This window comes from Saccopteryx leptura, chromosome 9 (assembly GCF_036850995.1).
Source record: "Saccopteryx leptura isolate mSacLep1 chromosome 9, mSacLep1_pri_phased_curated, whole genome shotgun sequence".
Classification (NCBI taxonomy): Eukaryota; Metazoa; Chordata; class Mammalia; order Chiroptera; family Emballonuridae; genus Saccopteryx; species Saccopteryx leptura.
This window is the reverse complement of record NC_089511.1, coordinates 92797383-92823569: the sequence shown is the minus strand read 5'-3', so window position 1 is coordinate 92823569 and position 26187 is coordinate 92797383. Positions and strand designations below refer to the sequence as shown.

Sequence of the window (26187 nt, the reverse complement as noted above, 5' to 3'; positions counted from 1 at the left end):
AGGACAGAGAGAGACCCCGCCTGGGCGGGGGGCGCACACTGCGGTGCGTATCTGTGAGGACAGAGAGAGACCCCGCCTGGGCAGGGGGCGCACACTGCGGTGCCTATCTGTGAGGACAGAGAGAGACCCCGCCTGGGCAGGGGGCGCACACTGCGGTGCGTATCTGTGAGGACAGAGAGAGACCCCGCCTGGGCAGGGGGCGCACACTGCGGTGTGTATCTGGTGTTATATTGAGTTGTACACTTGAGACCTGTACAGTTTGGAAAACCATGTAAGCCTAATAAATTAAAAAAAATAAATAAATAAATAAAAAAACAAAAAACAAAATAAGGATTCAATTATCCATCAAACTTGGATTGCCTTAATAGACATGCATGCACAGCACTAGGCAAAACAGCAAAATATATATAATAATATTTACAGTTCTTGTAAGAATTCAACTGTGTCCATTTCTACAGCAGGGACTATGGGAGTCTCAACAGAGCAGATGAATCCAAAGTTTCTTTTAATGAAAAATTCAGGCCTTACCTTTGAGTAACTGGTGATTTTTTTCTAGACTAACAAGAATAATGTAACTGTTCATCTTGACCATCAGCCTCTCTGGATTCAAGGACACAGTTCTTCCTCTAATCAGAGCCCATGGCCCCACGCCTGACTCTCCCTGAGAGGTTTAACTCTGTTGTTTCTAATGAAAGGCCAGCTGAGAAAACAGATTTAAGCAACAGAAGCAGGCACTCTGCATTCAATTTTAAAATAATCTTAAATTCTGTGCTTAAATTGAGATGACCAAAATTCTTAACTGCCTCAGAAATAGTTAAGAGTTGTGCCCTAGAGCTTTACCATAGTCAACATCTCCTGTATAAAGAATATTTCCACTGTCCTTAAATTTAGGCTTAAAGACATTATCCACAATATTCAACATTCTGTTTAGGAATCTAAAATGCTTGAGGATAAAAGAAATCACCTTTCCAAAAAGACTAAGCACCACAGACCAGACGAAAGCCACCACGTTATGAAGTGTAGTGTGTTTTAAGAGACCTTCATGTAACATGACTCAAATTTTATTAACTCTGTTAAAGAAAAAGCGATGCCTGGGAAACTTCCATCTTGAGCAGAATGGCATACGGATATTCTGAACTAACATCTTATTACAAAACAAATATTCTGCATTAAAACACACAACTACTTCAAAGGTATTGTTAACCTGTGAAGACAATAATGAAAGTTCTGAGACCAAACTCTAAATGAAAATGAGAATGCAGACAGGCACCAAGACTTAAGATAAAAAACCACTCATGGGCCAACTATCAGCAAGGACACTGAACAGCCAGAACTCTGAGGAGCTGTCCAGGGGAGCCTAGCCTGGTGGGACTTGGGAATACTACAGGCACCACACACTGAAGTAGAACACTGCTGTTAATTTAACCTTGTGGAGCCGTGCCACAGAAAGGGGTGCTCATACACATCGAACAAGTCACATATGTGTGCTCAGGGAAGCATTCATAATGCCACACACTGGAATTAAAGTCCATCAGTAGAAAAACGGACATCTTCATATAACAGAATTCTACTCAACAAGAACAACAAATGAATGTCTGCTATATACCAGAACATGGACAGATTTCCTAATACAATATTGAAAGAAGCCAGGCAAAATATATGTTATGTCTAACAAAACTCAAGAACAGGCAGAACTAACTTACACGTCAGGAGTCAGGACAGTGACTGTCTAAGGTAGAGGAGGGGTAGTTATGGGGGCAGGTCTCCATGTGGGCTTCTGTTGTGCTGGTAATTCTATTTCTTCACATTTGGGTGTGTTAAAAATCAGAGTTGTACACTCTGACTTGTGTACTTTCCTGTAGGTATGTTAACACTTCAATAAGAACATTTATTGAACCTAACCAGGCGATGGTGTAGTAGATAGAGCGTTGGACTGGGACGCGGAGGACCCAGGTTTGAAACCCCAAGGTAACCAGCTCAAGTGCAGGCTCATCTGGCTTGAGCATGGGCTCACCAGCTTGAGCACAGGGTCGCTGGCTTGAGCGTGGGATCACAGACATGACCCCATGATCACTGGCTTGAGCCCAAAGGTCATGGCCTTGAAGCCCAAGGTCGCTGGCTTGAGCAAGGGGTCACTTGCTCTGCTGTTGTCCCCCTGGTCAGGGCACATATGAGAAAGTGATTAATGAATAACTAAGGTCGCACAGTGAATGACTGATGCTTCGCGTCTCTTTCTCTTCCTGTCTGTCTGTCCCTCTCTGTTCCTTTCTCTGTCTCTGTCACCCCCCCCCCAAAAAAAAAAAACAAAAGAAAAAACATGTTTATTGAAACTTGCACCTAGCCCTGGCCGGGTACCTCAGGTGGTCAGTGTCATCCCAGTATGACAAAGTTGTGGGCTTGATCCCTGGTCAAGGCACATACAAGAATCAACCAATGAATTTGCCTGACCAGGCGGTGGCGCAGTGGATAGAGCGTCGGGCTGGGATGCTGAAGACCCAGGTTCGAGACCCCGAGGTCGCCAGCTTGAGCATGGCCTCATCTGGTTTGAGCAAAAAGCTCACCCGCTTGGACCCGAGGTTGCTGGCTTCAGCAAGGGGTCACTCAATCTGCTGAAGGCCCGCGGTCAAGGCATATGTGAGAAAGCAATTAATGAACAACTAAGATATCGCAACACGCAACGAAAAACTAATAATTGATGCTTCTCATCTCTCCGTTTCTGTCTGTCTGTCCCTGTCTATCCCTCTCTCTGACTCTCTCTCTGTCTCTGAAAAAAAAAATAAAAAAAAATAAAAATAATTAAAAGAATCAACCAATGAATGAATAAATAAGTGGAACAGATCAATGTTTCTTTCTCTCTTTCCCTCTCTCTTTCTTCCCTCTCCCTTCCCGTCTCTAAAATCAATAAAAAAACCTTCCCCTAAACCCACATTGCTTCAATAAGAATTAGCACATTGTTTTTAAAAGTAATATATATATATATATGGTGGGAAAACAGTACAAAAGAATATGCAGTGAAAAGTTTAAGTCTCTTTTCCAAGCCACAGAAAACCACTATTACCACTTTCCTGTGTTCCTTCTGAAACAGTCTATGAATGAATATACAACATGTTCATTCAAATTTAATGTTAGACTTTCTACCTGAAAATTCAAAGCACAGAAAATATTACATACATAGCATCTGGAAGACCTGTCCTCAGAGCACATGCATGACTATACCTTATACAGAGAATCCTTGTTGGGTTTTAGTCTGACATGATGGGCGAGCCGGAGCTGACCAGTAGTCCGCATTCCTGACCAGGTATCTTTTTCACCAACTAGTTTCAACAAAGATGTTACTGGGTTATAAAAGGCTGGGATGGAGACAGGATACCAAGTCCTCATGAAGACAATATCTGGAAGGAGAAGAAATTTAACATTTTTAGAAGAACATTCACATCCATCTGTCAAACTATGGGATAAAACATTCACCCCAACTTCTCTAGCTGGTTGCACAATATCTGGAGGCAGAGTTCACCAAGTGAACCACCCTTGAACATACAAAACTTTCACTGGGAGTGACCCACATGGCTCCAGATATAGCATGAGTTGGCACACTGTCCAAGATGCTCCAGATCAGGGAGCCCGGAGCTGACTCCAGCTTTCCAAAGACCCAGCTACAACTTCAGCTCGACACTAGCTAGAAACCAATGGCGAGTAACAGCCATGCTGTTCTGAACACACCACAGGGGATAGTTACCACTCATCAGCAGCTTATCCTCAAAGCTGGCCCGGAAAGCTCCCTCTGGAGCTCGGAGTGCTTTCTTGATCTGTCCCCTTATTCCACTGACAGTGCGGATCACAGCACCTTCAAATCTGGCCACTTCCAAGGCAGAATTAAACATACCCTACAGGTATATATAAAAAAAATGCACATGCACAAAATGAGATACTTTACTTCTTAGTTCACAAATACATCCTTGATTTTATCACTGATAGTGATAACGGTGATAATCAAAATGCATTTTTCCACCTAAAGTAAAATTACTAGGTCAAAAAGAATACAATTCGATTTTATTTTTCCCAAAATAACATTAATTAAGACTCTACATTGGGCTCATTAACATACCCATCACTGATATCACTGCAGAATAGAAGATGAAAAAGATATTAGACTGAACGAGACTAAATAGCCTTTGCTGTTTCACAGGGCTGGGCTGCAGCTCAGTTCCTAGTATTTAGGTGCACACACTCAGAAAAGAAAAAGAGCTAGAAAGATGATACAGTATAAGAAAATTTTATTATCATCCTAACTCTGTGGTAATGGAAACACCCTTGCTAATGAAATGTTCAATGTCACTCAAACCACTTCCTGTGTTTCAGTGCATAAGTATCCATTTCTCTATACCCTTGCCAACAATTATTTTGAGAACTGCTTTGCCTATTTTTCTATTATTCTGTTTCATAAACCTATAACTTCTCTCTTTTCTTAACACAAACCAAAAAGGTAGGAAACAAAGCCCAGTAAATAATTACACATTTCAATATTAGCTCTAGGATGGTCCACATGGAAATTAAGGGCAATAACCCAATTACTGAAGATCTCTTACTTTACCTTAAAATTTCTAAGCATATTTAAGTAACATAGAGACCAACAGAAAGTAAACTAAAAGAGCAAAGACCAAGATTATAAAAGATTTAAAATCCTTTTCTGAAAACATGATTAGACCTATATTTTAGAAGTATTTCATTTCTCCTTTAACAATACTGGGGTGGACAAAAGTAGGTTTAGTTATAATATCATACAAATAAATAATAAAATAACAATAATACAAGAATAAACTACAGTGGTATCTTGAGATACGAACAGACCAACATACGAATTTTTAAGATACGAGCTGTGACTCTGTCTGTATTTTTGTTCAAGATCTGAGCGAAATTCTGAGATACGAGTCATGATTCGGGAAGCTGCCGCTAGTTGGCGTGTTGGTGCACGAGTCCAGTATTGGCAGTTTGATATACGAGTTGAATGACTTACGAGCTCGGTTACAGAATGAATTAAATTCGTATCAAGGTACCACTATATTTCATGTACTCACAACTGTAAACCTACTTTTGCCCAGCCCTGTACATGCATTCATAAATATGTGAATGTACAGATATACAGACCTTAATGAATGAAGTATTCTTGAAAATTTTAAATGGAAAACCAGTCAGCTTTAATTTCTTCACAATTTTTATGGATTTATCCAGATCAAGAACAATTCCTGTGGCAGCTATCCGGAAATCGGGCTAAAAAGGAAACCGCCATAATTTGAATCCAGAAATAATATCAGCATCAGAAAAACTACAATTCTTTGTGATATGATAAAAAAAAAAAATCTGGGCCCTGGCCCATTGGCTCAGCAGTAGAGTGTTGGCCCAGCGTATAAAAGTCCTGGGTTTGATTCCTAGTCAGGGCACACAGGGGAAGCAACCATCTGCTTCTCCACCCTTCCCCCTTTCTCTCTCTCTCTTCTCCTCCCAGTCATGGCTCAAGCAGTTTGAGCAAGTTGGCCCCAGGTGCTGAGGATGGCTCCATGGCCTCCTTAAGAAGAGCTCAGTTGCTGAGCAGCAGAGCAGTGCCCCAGATGGGCAGAGCATCACTTGCTAGTGGGCTTGCCAGGTGGATCCCAGTTAGTGCCTATGAGGTTGTCTGTCTCTGCCTCCCCATCTCTCACATAATAAGAATTTAAAACAGAAAGAAATATCTGAAATGCAAACAATATTTCAACAAGAGCAATCTGAAACTTTAAATGCACGTAAGCCAAGCTAATGATATCGTCAGTATTTTCCTAAGGGTGATTTCATAGTAACATAATTTCACAACAATGACCTATTTGGAATAAAAATGAACATAAAAATCTGGTTATGATGTTTAAGAAATTAAAGTTTGGATCTCCAGGGTGGGTTCCATCTGTTCATTATTCTGTTTTCTTTTCTATTCTTTGGGGCCAATAAAACTTGCTCTCACTGATCAAATTAAGGCTGTATGAACACATTTGCTGAACCAACATTATGGGGGTGTAGTCTTTTTTGTGTGTGTGACAGAGACAGAGAGAGGGACAAATAAGGACAGACAGACAGTAAGGGAGAGAGATGAGAAGCATCGACTCTTCATTGTGGCACCTTACTTGCTCATTGATTGCTTTCTTCTATGTGCCTTGACCAGGGGCTAGAGCAGACTGAGTGACCCCTTGCTCAAGCCAGCAACCTTGGGCTCAAGCTGGTGAGCTGTGCTCAAACCTGATGAGCCCGCGCTCAATCTGGCAACCTTGGGGTTTCAAACCTGGGTCCTCAGCATCCCAGAGTTCAACGTTCATTCCACTGTGCCATTACCTGGTAAGGAGGAGATCTAGTCTTATGTCCCATTAGTTACCCCTATATCCCTAGAACCTAGCACAGTACTCTACACATGGTAATCACTGCTTAAATATTTTAGAATAAGTTCAAAAAGTGCGTAAATATATATAGTCCTGAGTATCATTATAATTCTTCCTCCACCTACCTCTTATCCTCTCACAATCTACTTAAAAAGATGTAGAAAAACTAAAAGCAAAGAGCAATTTACTATACACACTAAAAATAAGTAATTTTCAACAAAGTTTCATGTACATATATCCCATATTCAAGATACATCTCAAACACAATATGACACTACATAAAATAGAACATCTGAGATATTTACCATTATGCCGTCTACAAACTGCACCGCCAGGACTCCAGTTCCTTGTGGAGTGATCGGACCTTAAACCCACAGAAAATAATACACAGTAAACCACAACACCTAGAATCTGTTTTACATACATGCTCCAATCTAAAAATGGACAAAAGTCTTATGAATGGGGATTTCATAAAAGGAAAAAAGCAAAACTATAATGATAGAGCCGAAAAGGTTTAAATTAACCTAAAAACAAATTATTCTAACCACATTTACCCCACAAGGCTGCTCCACAATGCATGTGCTGAGGGGTATATTTTAGAAGCCTCTGTCTTCCATTGTGATCTTCAATATAATAGAGTGGAATGGTCTGAAACCTCCGCCACCCTACAGAAAAGATGACTGGGTCACGGGACTTAAGGATTTTCTTATACCAACGATGTTTCTTCAGACGCATCTGAGGGGAAAGAGGTTTCAATGAGATTATTCAAGGAAATTATGTCCCCAAAACCTCAATTGTCAATCACACAGTGGAGGGTACGTACCTGTACATACCCAACGCTGTTCTCACTATTGCCCAAACCACCCAGAATGATTGGGTAATGGGGGTCAAAGTTAAGCACGAATTCACAGGGAACATTCTCTATCTCAATTCGGATGTACATTCCAGGTCGAAAACCCTCATACTGGACTCTGACTTCATCATCTTGATCTTCAAATTCTGCCCAGTTAAGCTATATATGGGAGTGAAAAAAAGGACAAAAATCCCACAATGCTGTTGTTTTTAATAAATGTTAAGATTAATAATTTAAAAATGAGCAATTTCAAAATAAAAGAATCAAACAGATTTTGGCTTTATCCTAATTAAGAACAATACATATTCTATTTTGATAGTTTGGTCAGTATATGTCCCAATAATTTTCTTGTTGTTCCATAGTTACCAAATGTGGACAACTCAGAAAGGTGCCCCCACTTTTTTTTTTTTCTAAGAGCACATTTATTAAAGCTGGGGCAGTAAAACAAGGGCGGGCTTTGGACAGAAGAAGCCACAGTAGAGCCTGAGTGAGGCTGCTCCGGCTCCCTGAGAAACAGGTCACAGCGACAGAAGGGAGCCAGGCGGGGCTGCTGTCAGAGAAGAGTCAAGGAAAAGGGGCTTTGGGGATCGGTTCAGGGGTTAGCCAGGGATGAGCTGCCATGCCCACTGCTCCCTGGTTGCAAGTCTTATGGGGACCCTTAGTTCAGGAGATGCACACCTGAGAGGGAGGAAGGGTATGGCTGTGCTCCCAGAGGGAGAGCTGCCAGAAAGGAGTCCTTAATGCTGGCCTGCAAACACCCTCCACCTCCCCAGTCCACTGTGTTTTCTCACCCTCCAGTTACTTCACAACACCTCATATCCATCCCCTCATTTTCATTCTTAGCTGCTGTTTACTAATTCACTCGAAAGCTAAGCAATCTAAAAGTACTTCAGAGTTTACACCCATAAGCTAGCCTTTTATTATAGCTCTACACTGTTCGTATGGTAGCCACACATGGCTTTTTAAATGAAAATGAATTAAAATTAAATAAAAATTTTAAAACGCACTTCCTTAGGCCCATCTGAAGTGGTCAGTACCTGCCTGTGGTAACGGCTGCAACAGTGCAGCACAGCGGTACGTCTCCCTGGTCCCGGAAAGTTCTACCAGGTGGCTGCCAAAGACGACTTGTCAACCCATCTAATGTCAGACTTCACTTGCACTCGAGCCATTGCTCCCACTCTGGGACGTTATTCTAACACATCTTGACTGTTACTTCACTCATCCTATAATTCATCCACTTCCTTCAACTAGTCTCCCATTTTTCTGCTTCTTTCTGAAGAAAAATGCCACAGTAGCTTTATACAGTTTTAGTCTCCATTTCCTCTGCTCCCATTCTTTTCAATTCCCTAAAGCTGGACTTGAACCCACACTCCACAAAAATGCCTGCCAGATTCACTTAAAGGCTTTGACATTCCTAACCCAATGGTCAATTTTGTCTGAGTCACAGTTAACACATCAGCAAGATCTGAAATAACATCACTTCCTTCTATAGTGATACTTTGTATCCTCTGAGACTTCCCCCAGCTCCTGAGTGCTGTTCTGCCCCTGCTGCTGCCTCGTCCTCCCTGCCCAGCCTCTCACAGCACAGCGTTAGTCCCGGGGCCTCCTCTGCTGTCTACACACACTGTTGGTCAAATAAGTTTGTAAATATGATATATAGGTTTGCTCGCTTATAGTTTGCATTGAGTGTGGGGAACAGGCTGTAAACAAGCAGGTGGTTCTCAACCTGTGGGTCGCGACCCTGGCGGGGGTCAAACAACCAAAACACAGGGGTCGCCTAAAGCCATCAGAAAATACATATTTATTATACAATACACCCACAGGTTGAGAACCGCTGCCCTAAGGCTTAGTTTTAAGACTAAGCCTTTCCCACCCTAAGTGACTTTGTATCAGAGACTTTCTTGTTTGTATATTGGATTAAATGTTTTGATTTCTACACTATAAAACGGGGCAGACCGGGAGCTTACTCTCTCTCAGTTCCTGAGATTAGCATTAGAGAGGAGAGCACAGAAAGGCCAAGTGAAAGAGAGGAGAAGCAGCCACGATGGCGGAGTGCTGAAGGAGAAGCCAGTTTGTGTAGAGTTTGTGCAGGGAGAAGGAAGGAGATGGGGAACAGAGGTGAATAAGGCTGGTGAGCTAGAAACCTTTGATTCTAGGAAACTCGGGTAAGTCAGTGGCTTTGGGAGCCCTGAATGGAAAGGGAAGTGTTTTCCCACTGTATTTCTTGCCTGCCGGGTGCAAGCTAGGATTAAAGTTAATGGCCCATCAGTTCTTGGCTCCATTGTTTCATTACCGTCTGTCCGAATCAAATGCGAACCTGCATGGGCCAGGCGGCTGTGATGGTGGCCATGGCTACTGGCCATACATTTACTCCCTCCAAGTCCCTGGCCCCAATGTCTCTCCAGAACTCCTCTCTCACTACTTGACACTCTACTTGTCTCAAAGACAACTCAAACCTAACATCTAAACTTCATCTTCCCAGACAAACCTACACCAACTAGAAGCTTCTACCTTACTCATGAAACCCAATTCTTCCAGTACATGATCCTTCTCTTTCACTCATTTAATCCACCAGGAAATCCTACTGATCCACCTTTCAAAACAGTGCACTCAGAATATGACTCTCTCACCTTCACTTCCACACACCCCCTACCCAGCAGTGGGAGTTACTTTCATCTTAGTACATTCTTGCCAGAGCAATCCTTTCAAAGGTACTTAGACCTCTCCTCTGCTCAAATGGGCCCCATTTTCTGAAGTAAAAAGGTCAAAGTCCTTTATAATGGCCCACAAGGTTCTAGGTGAGTAAAAATTTTAAATGTCTAAAGAACTAGCTTTCTATTTCTTAATACTTCTGTCAAAGGCCAGCACAAAGTTGGAACCACTGTGTTCAAAACTAGCCAGTACATACTTCTTTGACTAGAGAAAAGCCTATGTCAAGCAAAGCCTCTTGGTGACATCCTCACAAATTATATACTTACGTATTTCCCCATTTATAAGACGCACCCAGTTTATAATTTTGGGGCCCGAAATTTGGAAAAAAAAAGTATTACATAAAGTTATTGAACTCATGTTTTATTCACCATAAAATTCATACAACTAACTCCTCATCACTGTCAAAACTCCTATCCATTAGCTGGTTCTCATCTGTCTCTGATGACGAATCACTGTCTTCAACAATGAGCACAAAAACAAGCGCGTAAAAGCGGGAAATGCAAGTAGAAAAAACTACAACTACTGTGTAAGACGCACCCAGTTTTTAGACCCCAAATTTTTCAAAGAAAGGTGCATCTTTATGCCTGGGGAACACGGTAGCTTGCACAGGCCCACTATGGTACACTCCAGCTGACAAGAGACTGCGGGCCCCTCGTCAAGGTGCTCACCATCTATGGTGTACACACATCTTCTACGTCTTTCAGAGTGTGTTCAGCATCCCCAGGCGAGAGGGCTAGACTATCCACCTTTCAGCACTCCACACACCTCCTTAATCCCCACATTGAAATAACCCCTAAATGCTGACCAAGGCGAGCTTTCAGAAAACCCTTCCTGAAGAACACCGGTGTGTGTGCATAAGCCACACAGGCCAGAATCACCTACTCATTCAAATGATGTGATTACAGTTACAGGGAGCAGTGGCGTGAATGCTAAGGCAATGCTGCCTCTACAACTAACCTACTGAGAGCCTCACAAGTGGTGGCAGTGTCTCAGCCACCTGTTTCCTCAGCACTTAATGCTGGTTAGTACAAAAGTGGCGAACTTCTGACTGATGAAACAGACGGCCGCCGGAATCAACTCACTGTCAGCACCTTGACCTCAAAGTTCAAGTAAGAGGCACAGAGGAGGTCAGGGAGTGGAGAGCCACAGGAGTTGGTAATAACCCCGTGCTGCAGCCTGGAAATGAGGCTCAGGGACTGGAGTTTCTTACCTGTGCTTGTTTCTGCATTTCCTCCTTAAGATCATCAAAGTATGTGCTTTCTCCTTTGTCGTATTCTGCATCAAACCGCTCCTTCAGCTTCCTCTTCTCATCCAAATGCTTTTTCTTGGCACTTTCCTCTGCACTGGGGTCAGCTTCTTCCTTAACTTCTTCCTCTACATCTTCAATCTTAAATTTCCAGATGAGAAAATGTTGTAAAAGTTTGTGGTCATCTTTTCTTAAACTTAAAGAAGATTTTAAAAGTTCTAATGAGTTACAAAAATCTAAGTTATGATCATCATGAAAACAAAACAAAACACAGCCTTGGTCTCTAACTAACATGTATTGCTACCAGAGAGAGACATTGAGATGTCTGCATTCTAATGAGCTGCTATCCTTAGTCTGTCCGGGGATGCCAAATGGAGATAAAGTTACAGCAAGTATCCACAACCCAGGTGGCTTCCTGATACTGTTGTAAAGAAATCTTAGAAAATTAATATTTCTAAATGGCATTTATTCATTTATTTTTGCTTAGATACGAGTATTTTCTTTTTTTTTTCCTTTTCATTGAATATATTGGCGTGACATTGGTTAATGACATTATCCAGGTTTCAGGTGCACAAGCACAATTCTATAACACATCATCTCTATATTGTATTGTGTGTTCACCATCCCAAGTCTAGTCTCCCTCCATCACCATTTATGGTCCCTTTCCCCTCTTTTACCTCCCCCTCCCCCCATTTCCCTCTGGTAATCACCATACTACTGATTGTCTGTGCCATGACATATTTTTTCTTAATCCCTTCACCTTTCTACCCAGTGCCCCAACCTGTGCTATATCTGAGTCTGTTTCTACTTTGTTGGCTTATTTTGCTCATTAGATTCTACATATGATTTAAGAAGAGGAGAATGATGGCAAAAGGAATGGTGGAGAGGGAGATGGCAACCTGGGAGCTAAAACTTTAATGACTGAATAATCACAAGAAGAAAAGGGGACAGGTATTGCTCCAAAGATTAAGAACAACAAAGAAACCAACGACCTTTGATCTATCCCCACCCTCCACGTTTTCAGGAAGGAATCCCTCCAGTCTCTCATCCACAAGGAAAACAAGTTAGAATTCCGCAGAATAGGCCCCTCTCAGAACATGCTGACCCCAGATCAGGGGTCAGTGGCTAAGTCCTACCTGAGCATCCAGGCCTGATGTTCCCGTGTGCACATCCCCCGTTTCCAGGTCCTCAAAGTCACCGTACAGCTCTGGGAAAAGAACGTCCAAGTAATCACCCGTGAGCAGGGCCTGTACGTGACACACCAGCACCAACCAGCTCCAGATGCAGCTCCTCAACCCAAACTTCATATTTACTGTCCTACTGCTACACACCCCAGAAAAATCCAGCACTTACATAAGCTTCTTTTTTTTTTTTTCTTTTTCCTTTTGTATTTTTCTGAAGCTGGAAACGGGGAGAGACAGTCAGACAGACTCCTGCATGCGCCCGACCGGGATCCACCCAGCATGCCCACCAGGGGCGACGGTCTGCCCACTAGCTCCGGGGCGTCGCTCTGCCGCGACCAGAGCCACTCTAGCGCCTGGGGCAGAGGCCAAGGAGCCATCCCCAGCGCCCGGGCCATCTTTGCTCCAATGGAGCCTTGGCTGCGGGAGGGAAAGAGAGAGACAGGGAGGAAGGTGGGGGGGTGGAGAAGCAAATGGGCGCTTCTCCTGTGTGCCCTGGCCAGGAATCAAACCCGGGTCCCCCGCATGCCAGGCCGACACTCTACCGCTGAGCCAACCGGCCAGGGCCACATAAGCTTCTTTTTCTTGATAAACTGTACTTCAGCACCTGTTTGGGTTAAGTAAAAAACCTAACTCACATTTTGAAACTTTACTTCAACATTCCACACAGCCTCGAGCCACGTTTCCAGTACAGATCACAGACATGGCAGCAGAGATGCACACAGAAGCACGTATGGCCCTGCAGGTGAGGACCTCAAAACCAAAAGTGCAGAGAGTGACTTAAAAACCCATGGCTTAAATGACAGCACCTGTGACAGTATCACCAGGAAGCTCGCAGCATATAACTATGGAACATGCTAGGGGAATTGTAGATGACAGCAGAGGGTGACTAGAACAGTGCTAAGCCCACAGGGAGCTCATTCATTCATTTAGTCATTCCGGAAGCTCCACATATGTAACAAATAATGTCTACATCCCAATTCTCACTTTAATGAATCTAACTTCTGAAAATAAAAAATATGCCTGACCAGGTGGTGTCACAGTAGACAGAGCATTGGACTCGGATGCAAAGGACCTGGGTTTGAGGCCCCAAGGTCATCGGCTTGAGTGCAGGCTCATTCAGCTTGAGCACAGGCTCACCAGCTTGAGTGCAGGGTCGCTGGCTTGAGTGTGGGATCACAGATCACCGACATGACCCCATGTTGCTGGCTTTAGTAGAAGTTGGCTGGCTTGAGCAAGGGGCCACTCGGTCTGCTGGAGCCCCCAGGTCAAGGCACATATGAGAAAGCAATCAATGAATGACTAAGGTGCTGCAATGAAGAATTGATGCTTCTCATCTCTCTTCTTTCCTGGCTGTCTGTTCCTATCTGTCCTTCTCTCTGTCTCTCTCTCTGACTCTGTCCCAAAAAAACCACACAAAATCTTCAAGAAAACTTAATGACTATATAAAAATATAATAAAAATATTTACATATATATATATGACTTAAATGACTCAAAGATTAACAAAAGATTTTTTTTACAGGTGGTGGTGACTATGGTATATTAACTTTTTATTCTAAACATTTTATAATGCACACTACCTTTATCATTAAAAATAAAAATATGAGGGCCCTGGCCAGTTGGCTCAGTGGTAGAGCGTCAGCCTGGTGTGCAGGAGTCCCGAGTTCGATTCCCAGCCAGGGCACACAGGAGAAGAGCCCATTTGCTTCTCCACCCCTCCCCCTCTCTTTCCTCTCTCTGTCTCTCTCTTCCCCTCCTGCAGCCGAGGCTCCATTGCAGCAAAGTTGGCCCGGGTGCTGAGGATGGCTCCATGGCCTCTGCCTCAGGTGTCAGAATGGCCCTGGTTGCAAAAGAGCGACGCCCTAGATGGGCAGAGCATCGCCCCCTGGTGGGCATGCCGGGTGGATCCCGGTCGGGCGCATGCGGGAGTCTGTCTGACTGCCTCCCCGTTTCCAACTTCAGAAAAATACCAAAAAAAAAAAAAAAAAGTGAGTACATTTTTCACACACACACACAAATCTATTTTTAACAAATACATGATAAAATGTATAGAAAATTTCCTACTCTTCTGCAAGATCCGTCCGTATCTAATGAGTCAGTTAACCAGGGAGAAAAAATAAGTCACCACGAAACACCAGAATATTACCCATAGGCACTCATTTCACAATGGACTACTATTTTCAGCCATTAATAACAAGGAAGAAAATAGAGAAAAAGAAATCATCTTTGGAGAACATAGCCCTTTACTTACCATCTTCTGCTAACACCTTGGCTGCATCTTTGTCCTCTTCCCAGTTCCCAGTCACAAAGCAGTCTCTGATACTGTTCATAGCCTTACACAGAAATACCAGCACTTGGTTAAAGTGGGTAGGGAAAGCCCTATTAGTCCACTGACTAAATAACAGGTAAACAGATAGTTACTACCATATTTCCCCATGTATAAAACGCACTTTTTTTTTTAATTTTTATTTATTTATTTATTCATTTTAGGGGGGGAGAGAGAGAGAAGGGGGAGGAGCAGGAAGCATCAACTCCCATATGTGCCTTGACTAGGCAAGCCAGGGTTTTGAACCGGCAACCTCATTGTTTCCAGGTTGATGTTTTATCCACTGTGCCACCACAGGTCAGGCTATAAAATGCACTTTAATTTTGGTGCCTGAAATTTGAAGAAAAAAAATGTATTACATAAAGTTATTGAACTCAAGTTTTATTCATCATAAAATTCATACAACTCCTAATCCACGTGAAAAAGTGGGAAATGCAAGTAAAAAAGAAAAAAATACAACCACTGTATAAGATGCACCCAGTTTTTAGACACCAAATATTTCAAAAAAGGGTGCATCTTATACATGGGGAAATACAGTAATTCAACTGACTTTCAAAGTTTATTAGTTTTCTTAAGGCAATGCAGTTTGCATTTTTATAAAGTTGATCTTATTATTTGCTACTCTAGACTTATTGTGGCTGTTTGAAAACTTAATTATTTTGACCAATGATAACATTCTAACAAAGAGTGAATGCCTTTTATGAGCACAGCCATGTGAAGAGTACTGATGAGGTTCCTGGTCTCAGACCTGCCAGGTCGTGTAGGACAGTGGTCCCCAACCTTTTTTGGGCCACAGACCAGTTTAATGTCAGAAAATATTTTCACTGACTGGCCTTTAGGGTGGGACGGCTAAATGTATCACGTGACCGAGACAAGCATCAAGAGTGAGTCTTAGACGGTTGTAACAGAGGGAATCTGGTCATTTTTAAAAAATAAAACATCGTTCAGACTTAAATATAAATAAAACGGAAATAATGTAAGTTATTTATTCTTTCTCTGTGGACCGGTACCAAATGGCCCACGGACTGATACGGTCTGCGGCCCGGGGGTTGGGGACCCCTGGTCTAGGATACATAGTGTTGGGTGCTTGGGGTATCTCTCAAACATAGATTACAACCTTGCACACAGCTCTCCATTCAGTCTGTTTCCCGGGGAACCTGACAGACGACAGCACATGCTATCCACTGTCGAGGCCTCGAAACCACACTTAACAGAAATCTTAAATAGACCTGGGCTTTCACTTGAGTCATCTTCTGGTTATGAATTGTGGTTTTTCTATACAACCTCACTCTCCAAGAGGAGCCTCGAGGCTAGCATGACCACAATGGATGCAAAACCAAATCTGTTCACTTACTCAATTCCTTTACATCCACCATCACTCACTAAATATTTACTAAACATTATCTATTTTATGCCAAAAAGTTCTGTAGGCAAACTGTTCCTAGATGATCCTTATTTCATTAAACTAAATAAAGGACTCAGGGGACCCAAATACCAAACCAAACAAACAAACAAATAAAACAAACAAAATAGTGCCTTGCTTGACCAGGCAGTGGCGAAGTGGTTAAAACGTCAGACTGGGATGCGGAAGACTCAGGTTCAAAACCCTGAGGTTACCGGTTTGAGTGCGGGCTCATCTGGCTTAAGTGCGGGTTCACCGGCTTGAGTTTAGGGTCACTGGCTTGAGTGTGGGAATGTAGATGGCTTGAGCCCAAGGTTGCTGGCTTGAGCAAGAGGCCACTCGCTCTTCTGGAGCCCCCTGGCCAAGGCACATATGAGAAAGCAATAAATGAACAACTAAGGTGTAGTAATGAAGACTTCCCTCTCTCTGTCTCTGTCAAAAAAATAAATAAAAATAGTGCCTCCATGAAAAAGTACTCAACAACCTAGGAAGAGAAGGAAACTTCCTCGACATGATTCAGGACATCCATTAAAGAGCCACAGCTAACATCATATTTAATGGTGACAGACTGAGCCTTCCCCTAAAATCAGGAGCAGGACAGAATATATGCTTTCACTTCTAGCCAAAATTTCGCTAGTTGTTCTAGCTGGGGAAGTTAGGCAAGAAATAAAAAGAAAGGCACCCAGCTGAGAAAGGAAAGCATTCTCTATTCAGATGCTATAATGTGGCTGCACAGAAAATCCTAAGGAATCCACTAAACACCAGCAGAACTACTAAATGAGTTCAACAAGGTTGTAAAATACTAGATTAATACAGAACAATAAATTTCATTTCTATATATTAGTAATGAACAATCCAGAAATAAATTTTTTTTAAAAAAACTAGATCCTTTTATAATAGTATCAAAAAGAATAAAATGGTCAGCATAAGTTCAACAAAAGTATAAAACTTACACTCTGATAACTATAAAACATTTTTTTTTTTTGGTGACAGAGACAGGAACAGACAGGAATGGAGAGAGATGAGAAGCATCAATTCTTCATTGTGGCACCTTAGTCATTGCTTTCTCATATGTGCCTTGAAGGGGCTGGGGGTAGAGTGGGAGGGTGGGGGGGGCCACAGCAGAGTGAGTGATCCCTTGCCTAAGCCAACGACCATGGAGCGTCTATGATTCCACACTCAAGCCAGTGAACCCGCACTCAAGCTGGTGAGCCTGTACTTAAGCTGCGATGTCAGGGTTTTGAACCTGGGTCCTCTGTGTCTCAGTCCAGTGCTCTTCCACTGTGCCACCGCCTAGTCAGACTATAAAACATTCTTTAAAGACATTTAAGGTCCAAATAAGTGGGAAGGTATCCCATGTTAATAAATCGGAAGAATTACTATTGTTAAGATAGCAATACTATCCACAGTAATCTATGGATTCAATGCAATCCCTACAAGAATCCCAGCTGACTTCTTTGTAGAAATAGAAAAGCTGATCCTAAAATATAGAAAATATAGGTCCAGAATAGACAAAACGATCTTAAAAAAAGAACAAAGTTGGAAGATTCACACTTCCTGATTTAAAACTTACTACACAACGCTAATACAGGATTATGCTGGCATAAGAATATAATTAAGAGTCAATAAATAAACCCATATACTGATGGTCAAGTGATGTTTTTGCCCAAGGTACCAACACAAGGCAATGGGGAGAAAGTCTTTTCAACAAACAGTGCTAGGGCAACTGGATCTTCACGTGCAAAAGAAGGAAGCTGAATTCATCTCACACCAAATACAAAAACTGACTCAAAATGAAGCAAAGACCTTAATTTAAAAGATAAATATTAAAACTCTTAAATGAAAACACAGGAGTAAATATTCTTGATCCTTGATTTGGTGCTGGCTTCTTGGATATAATATTTCTTAGACATAAACAACAGCAAAAATATAGATACACTGGGACTTCATCAAAATTTAAAACTTTGTGTTTCAAAGGGCACAGAAAAACAACCTACAGAATGGGAGAAAATGTCCGTAAATCATGTATCTGATAAGGAACTTCTATCCTGTATATATAAACTACTCTCACAACTCAGAGATAAAAAGACAATAACTCAATTTTTAAAATGGGAAAATAATGTGATAGACATTTCTTCAACACATACAAATGGCCAATAAGCACATGATAAGGTGCCTGACATCATCAGCCATCAGGGAAGGCAAGTCAAAACCACAATAAGATACCACTTCACACCGCTCAAACAGCAATAATGATGATGATAATAATAATAATAATAAAAACTGTTAAGAGTGGTGAGGATGTGGAGAAATCTGCAGTCACACACACCACTGGTAGAAATGTAATATGGTGTATTCAGTCACTTTTGAAAAGAGAAGTGGAAGAACATATGAGGAAAAACTTTAACGTAAGTTTTAGTAATCATATTAGTAGTAATGTAATGGTACGCTGATGCTGTTTCATACAAGGGGATGCTGGAACACCTTATCATATCAGACAGCAAGCAGTCAAGGAGCAGTAGGGTCATGACAGAAGAACTCAGGGACCAACATGAAAAAACTCCCACTGGCCACAGCTGAAATCAATGTGAGCACTAATAAAGATGACAAGTGCAGTGGAAGCAAACACTGAACTCGATTCAAATCTGTGAGTGCAAAATACTTTAAAAAAGTCACCTGTGGAGAATCATTCTGAAAACTGATAAAAAGAATCAAGCATTTATCCTGCTTATACAGAACTGGGCCACCAAACAGTAGATGAGGGGAAGTATCTCTTTATAGAAGTATTCTAGTTCATAAATGATACAGAGAAATTCGAACAGATCATCATCATTTTACATCCTTATAAATTAATGGATCTAGGCACCGAGGATCAACAGTCTTTAACATCACAAGATAACTATGTGCCTAGTAAAATACTATTAGCTAGGAGTCAGTCTTGCTGAAAAAACAAACAAACCCCTAAATCCAATCAAACTTCCACATGTGCTATCCAGAGTAGCTACAACCACATGGTTGCTTACATTTTAATTAAGAATAAAATAGTCGATTCCCGGCCAGGGCACACAGGAGAGGCGCCCATTTGCTTCTCCACCTCTCTGCCGCACTTTCCTCTCTGTCTCTCTCTTCCCCTCCCGCAGCCGAGGCTCCATTGGAGCAAAGATGGCCCGGGCGCTGGGGATGGCTCTGTGGCCTCTGCCCCAGGCGCTAGAGTGGCTCTGGTCGCAATATGGCGACGCCCAGGATGGGCAGAGCATCACCCCCTGGTGGGCAGAGCGTCGCCCCCTGGTGGGCGTGCCGGGTGGATCCCGGTCGGGCGCATGCGGGAGTCTGTCTGACTGTCTCTCCCCGTTTCCAGCTTCAGAAAAATGAAAAAAAAAAAAAAGAATAAAATAGAAGGCCCTGGCTGGTTGGCTCAGTGGTAGAGTGTCGGCCTGGCGTGCAGAAGTCCCGGGTTTGATTCCCAGCCAGGGCACAAAGAAGCGCCCATCTGCTTCTCCACCCCTCCCCCTCTCCTTCCTCTCTGTCTCTCTCTTCCCCTCCCGCAGCCAAGGCTCCATTGGAGCAAAGATGGCCCGGGCGCTGGGGATGGCTCCTTGGCCTCTGCCCCAGGCACTAGAGTGGCTCTGGTCGCGACAGAGCGACGCCCGGGAGGGGCAGAGCATTGCCCCCTGGTGGGCGTGCCGGGTGGATCCCGGTCGGGCGCATGTGGGAGTCTGTCTGACTGTCTCTCCCCATTTCCAGCTTCAGAAAAATACAAAAAATAAAAATAAAAAAGAATAAAATAGAAAATTTAGTTCTTCTGTCTCAGTAGACATTAAAGTGCTCAAGAACAACAAATAGCCACATGTCCAGTTCACACATAGATTATTTCCATCATCAGAGTTATATGCTATTTCCCTGCACCAATTTATAAAAAGTACAGAGGACAGATGAGCCTGATAAACTGCACTTGGGGATTCAATGGAATTCATAAAGTCCAGAATACGAGAAACTCCACACACCAAATGCTTGGTTTCTTTCCTTTTTGAGTGTGTATGACAGGGAGAGGGACAGATAGGGACAAACAGACAGGAAGGGAGAGAGATGAGAAGCATGAATTCTTTTTTGCTGCACCTTAGTTGTTCACTGATTGCTCTCTCATATGTGCCTTGACCAGGGGCCTACAGCAGACCAAGTGACCCCTTGCTCAAGCCAGCGACCTTGAGCTTCAAGCCAGCAACCTTGAGGTCATGTCTATGACCCCACACTCAAGCCAGCAACCCCGCACTCAAGCTGGTGAGCCTGTGCTCAAGCAGAATGAGCCTACACTTAAGCCGGCGACCTCGAGGTTTCAAACTTGGTTCCTCTGCGTCCCAGTCCGATGTTCTATTCACTGCACTACCGCCTGATCAGGCAATGCTTGGTTTCTTAAACAAATTAAATGTAAGGAAGGGAGGAGGAGATGGGCAGGAAAAAGAACTATACATTTAAAGATGTAAAATGCACAGTAAAGAACAAATCCCCAAAAACCTGGTAAAAGTAAACAGAGTGTTTAATGACGCAAACTTGGAGGATGCACATATAAAGAAGGAAGAGATTACCCAAAGTCACAGTCCCTTCTGCAGGAAGAGAAAGGACTACAATGAAGGACGAGGACAGACACAATCCGTTCAATTAAACAACTGTTTTATGTGGCTTTTAAAAATCTGTATTAAAGTTTACCATAATAAATGTTTGTTGTTTTTTTAAAAATATTTTTTAGCAAGAGGAGGGTAGGCAGAGACGGAGTTCCTCATGCACCCCGACCGAGATCCACCCAGCAAGCCCACCAGGGGGCGATGCTCGGCCCATCTGGGGCTCTTGCTCCTTTGCAACTGGAGCTGTTTTTTAGCGCCTGAGGCGCAGGCCATGGAGCCATCCTCAGTGCCCAGGGCCAACACGCTCCAGTCAAGCCATGGCTGTAGGAGGGGAGGAACAGAGAGAGAGAGAAAGAGAGAAGGGGAGGGGCAGAGAAGCAGATGGACACTTCTCCTGAGTACCCTGACTGGGAACTGAACCCAGGATATCCACATGCCGGGCCGAAGTTCTATCACTGAGCCAACTGACCAGGGCCTACCATAATAAATATTTATATAAAATCTCATAAATAAAAGCTACTAAGTAAATTAAAACAGCAAATGTGATAATGAGTGGAATTCTCTGAGCAGTAACTGAAGCTACACTAAATGATCAAAGAAGTCAGCCTGGGCAGATCAGCACGTTCCAGGAAAGAAAGGAGTAAGGCAGAGGTGCACGATGGGATTGAGCCCAGCAGGTCTGGGAACTGAATGAACTCCAGTGACCAGAGAGTGGCAAGCAGAGAGAGAGCACTTATTGCCAGTGTCACAGATTCATCTGTTTGCAGACAGCAAATTATAAATGTTAACTTGGGGACACTGGATTTACTCTAGTTATAAAACAAAGTATTTTAAATGTATAATACTCATGTGTAATGCTTCAAGTACTATCCACACTCACAGCTGAGCATTTTCCTTTTCTCTGTAACACATGTACACAGTCTGACTCAACTCAGAACACGGTAGCGTTTAGGATGCATAAAATACCTACTCCAACATCTGGGGAATGTCTTGTTACTTTATAAAACAACAGGTAAGTAATATTAAAATCACATGACCCTCTTTTAGCACAATTCTCTAAGTCTCTCATAAATCAAACATACCATTCATGTTCAGCCTTACCTCCTCTGAGTCCCAGCTGTGGGACACGTCCAGGTGAAACCTAGAGCAGTCCAGAGAGTCAGCCTTGTGCTTGCTCTCCCAGGACGGATGGCTGACACGGAACAACCCTCCGAGTTCTTCCCCGGCATCACCGTCTTCTTTGTTATCCTCTGTCACTAAAGAGACCACCACGATGGGACAGTGAGAACAAATCTACACCCTATGGGGCTGGGGACTGTGGGTCCATCTTTGTGGTAGGTATGGTAGTGCCCCTGAGCACATCAGCCAGAGAAAAGCTAGAAAACCATTGCTTAACAGGTCTGGAAGACTTCCACTTTCCTGTAAGGCAGCAGCAAAGAGTCCACTGAAGGGGAAAGAGGGCCGGGGGAAGGACAGACATTTACAGGGAGAACTTTCAATTATCATGAAAGGTCTCTCTGGGAAAATGTTGAGTCCCTCATCACTAAATACATAAGCAACAGCTGAATGGAAATCAGTATACACCAACCTCTAATTCAAGGCTCCTAGCTTAGACATACTCCTTTGGCCTACACCATGGAGTAATTGAGGACCACTATAGGAAGTTCACCACTTTATATTTTATTGGCACTAAATTCTACAAAAAATAATCCCATTAAAGGACTTTGTATAAGGTACAAAATGTCCTAACGGAGAGAATGCTCATCAAAAGTTTTATGGCGAACCCTAAACCTATTTCATATGACCTAATTTATGGTTTTCATAAACCAAAACACATCTGCTAAATACAAACTATGTCATCCAGAAATATCTTAGGGATGTCAAAAGTACCACTCAAACCTTCAGCCAGTCTCCTCAATGCCGTTTCAGAAAACAGTCTGAGAAGCTGTAATTCTCCTCCTGGCTCTGAACCAGAGCTCTTTACCTGTCCCATAGATAAGCTTCTGAAGGTTTGGAGTCACTTGCTGCTGCCTCAGAAAGGCCTCAGCAGCCTTCCTGGAAAGGTCTTCTTTCCACTTGAGGGCACCTGAAAGGACCAAGGACAATAGCAATTAGGCTTCCTTACGTGTTGTCTCTGCTTCAAGCTCAATGCTCCTTCATCTTAAAATCCTTTATGAAGTACAGTGTTTGAACAGTTAACAAAATATCCAAAAGAGCAGGTCCCCGAATGTAGACATACTATCTGTAGAACATTTCAGTGCTGAGTTTATAATGGCAGTCAAATTAAATTGAGGCATACCTGAAGTTTCTGTGGAATAATTATTTTCTTCCTTGTAGTCATCTTGCTCTTTGAGTAAGTCTTCCACATCGCTAGTCTCATCAGTTAAGCTCTCTGACTCCAGTGGCTGACCCCTTACTACTCGAGAAGGCTCTGGGTACTTCCTAATAACCTTTTCACTTTCTGAATCCGTCTCCTCTGCACTGAGCGAGGAGCTTTCTTCAGATCCATCTTCAGAGGCAAATACCTCTTCAGGTGTGCAAGGGCTTGAATCTGACATTGTGTGGGTTCCTTTTCTCCTTGTCTCCTCCACACTCAAAGCATCACTATATGATGGGCCTGGTTTGTTGCCTTTCTCTATAGCCTTTGATTCTGAAATTGCTCTCTCTTCTTCTGCACTGAAACCCTCGTCCTCGCTGTTTTCATCAGCTCCCTCTGCTTCTCCTTCCTCCTCTGAACTCCTCTCGAGGTCATCATCACTGTCAGCAAATGCTGGCATGTCCCTCTCAATGTCTTCTTCCACCTCTTCCAGTCTCTGACATCTGACACCTTTACCAGCCACACACACCTTGCCAGTCACACTGGCATCTTCCTCTTCTTCTGCCTCATCACTAGAGCTGCTCTCCAGACTATCACCATCAGACATTTCTTCATCATCTTCAGTATCACTATCTTCAGGCTCATCCTGCTCATCTCCAAAAACCGCTTTCCGCCGTACTCGGCTCGTTTCCACATCCACGTGTTTTTCCTCCTTCGGCATCCACAGACTATTATCACCAAGCACAGCAAAATAATTCAGTTTGTACAACAATCCATTAAGTTAGAAATGGCCAGTCAATAAATATGCAAAGAAATATAAAATAAGTACTAGATAAATATGAGACCAATTAATAAGCAAACTCAGGTACAGTTCCCTAGCAACACTCTTCCAAAAAACTTATAGAGACAATAAAGAAATAACCTTAAAAAAAAAAGACTAATTTTTAGCCCTGGCTGGTTGGCTCAGTGGTAGAGCATCGGCCTGGCATGTAGGAGTCCCGGATTCGATTCCCGGCCAGGGCACACAGGAGAAGCACCCATCTGCTTCTCCAACCCTCCCCCTCTCCTTCCTCTCTCTCTCTCTCTTCCCCTCCCGCAACCAAAGCTCCATTGCAGCAAAGTTGGCCCGGGCGCTGAGGATGGCTCTATGGCCTCTGCCACAGATGCTAGAATGGCTCTGGTTGCCACAGAGCGGCACCCCAGATGGGCAGAGCATCACCCCCTGGTGGGCATGCCGGGTGGATCCTGGTCGGGCGCATGTGGGAGTCTGTCTGACTGCCTCCCCGTTTCCAACTTCAGAAAATAAATAAATAAATAAAGACTAATTTTTTAAAAAGCTGCTCAAAATGGAAACAATTGTTTAATAGATCTTTTAGAAGACTGATCATTTCCAAGCTAGAAACAGGTGATCCTTAGAAAACTGTCACTCAAACTCAGTCCACAGAAAGGAAAGTACAAAGTAAGCCTAGAACCTATTGTGTCAGCAAGCCAGGAAGTACTCAAAGACTAGAAAGACATAGAAGACAGACTAAAAGGACAATAGAAGCATCAGAAAGAATAATGACAGTGACAGGATAATAACCAATGTAAGAAACAGAGCCCATTGGTCAATAGTGACACTAGAATTAAGGGTGGAATGAAAGCCCCTTGCTAAGGAATGGCAGCTAACACCTGCAGAGGGAGTAACAGATGAAGGGCACTGCCATTCTGGAATCACCAATGCAACACTTGATAAAACATCATCACCCAGATGCTAAAATCACGGGATAAAATAAAAAATTATGAATCTATTTAATGCACTTAATACTGTGAAAAGAACCTACCAGGAAAATACTTAAAACTGTACTAAAAGAGAATGGACAAATTAGAATATACCAATAATAACCAAATGATGACTATGTAAAAAAACCGTAAAAAGCCTGGCCAGGCAGTGGCACAGTGGATAGAGGATCGGACTGGGACGCAGAGGACCAAAGTTCGAAATCCCAAGGTCGCCAGCTTAAGTATGGAGTTGCTGGCTTGAGCCCAAAGGTCTCTGGCTTGAAGCTCAAGGTCGCTGGCTTGAGCAAGGGGTCACTCGCTCTGCTGTAGGACCCTGGTTAAGGCACCTACGAGAAAGCAATCAATGAACAACTAAGGAGACTAAGGAGCCACGATGAAGAATTGATGCTTCTCCTCTCCCTTCCTGCCTGTCTGTCCCTATCTGTCCCTCTCTCTGTCTCTGTCACACACACACACACAAAAAAAAAGACTGTATAGAAAAAAAGAAATGCTAACAATATAGACATAGAAATTTTATACAAATTATAACTGTAGTTATGTTAGAGAGTATCCATGGAGACAAGGATGACCAGAGGAACACTTAAAAATAAAAATAGCTAATAACACTGATTATAACAACAGGGATCTTTTAGTGAATACTCGTTATCTGCATCATTCTAAATAGTTTATGTACACTATTTTATTTAATCATCACAACTCCTATGAGAAATTATGAGACTGTGGCTTAGAGAGAATTTCCCCTAATAGTCAGCCTACTGCGCTCAATTACCATGCTAGTTAGAGGGCAGCAGATGATTTTTTCCTTCATTTTTATATATTTATAATAAATTATAAACTAGATCATCTCAATCATTTTCAGACTGATTTTTATTGGGAGTCATACTTCACTACAATAAAACCAAAACACCCACTATGTACAAGGAATACAAATTCCCAATCGAGACTGAAAATCATTCACTGAGTCACACAACACTGGGAATAAACCCACAAGAGATACTACAACACAACTTAAATAAAACTTCTACTACAGACAAGACATATGGCTTCTGAACAGACACACAAACAAGTTCCCTGACTGCCTATTCTGCTATTCTGACCATTAAGAAAAGCCAAGTGGCCTCATGTCTCCTAAAAAGCAATCTGTGGAAAAGACTTTGTGTTAAGGCAGGGGTCCCCAAACTGCGGCCCACAGGCCGCATGCGGCCCCGAGGCCATTTATCCGGCCCCCGCTGCACTTCCGGAAGGGGCACCTGTTTCATTGGTGGTCAGTGAGAGGAGCTCCTGGGGTACTGTATGTGGCGGCACTGCAAAGCAGGGCGTCGCTCACGTACAGTACTACTTCCGGTGAC

General features: G+C 42.9%; 1 protein-coding gene across 1 annotated transcript in view; it reads right to left on the bottom strand.

Annotated features, from left to right (window-relative positions):
- The window catches only part of BMS1 (BMS1 ribosome biogenesis factor), a 60938-nt gene that overhangs the window by 11898 nt on the left and 22853 nt on the right, over positions 1 to 26187 (bottom strand). The window contains exons 10-21 of the mRNA XM_066348939.1: positions 23039 to 23784; positions 22724 to 22825; positions 21841 to 21995; positions 14644 to 14725; positions 12346 to 12416; positions 11174 to 11350; positions 7222 to 7410; positions 6953 to 7133; positions 6704 to 6762; positions 5146 to 5268; positions 3737 to 3884; positions 3217 to 3392 (exon numbers count right to left, since the gene is read on the bottom strand). Of these exons, the coding sequence (XP_066205036.1) occupies positions 3217 to 3392; positions 3737 to 3884; positions 5146 to 5268; positions 6704 to 6762; positions 6953 to 7133; positions 7222 to 7410; positions 11174 to 11350; positions 12346 to 12416; positions 14644 to 14725; positions 21841 to 21995; positions 22724 to 22825; positions 23039 to 23784 (2209 nt within the window). The remainder of the gene's footprint in view (positions 1 to 3216; positions 3393 to 3736; positions 3885 to 5145; positions 5269 to 6703; positions 6763 to 6952; positions 7134 to 7221; positions 7411 to 11173; positions 11351 to 12345; positions 12417 to 14643; positions 14726 to 21840; positions 21996 to 22723; positions 22826 to 23038; positions 23785 to 26187) is intronic.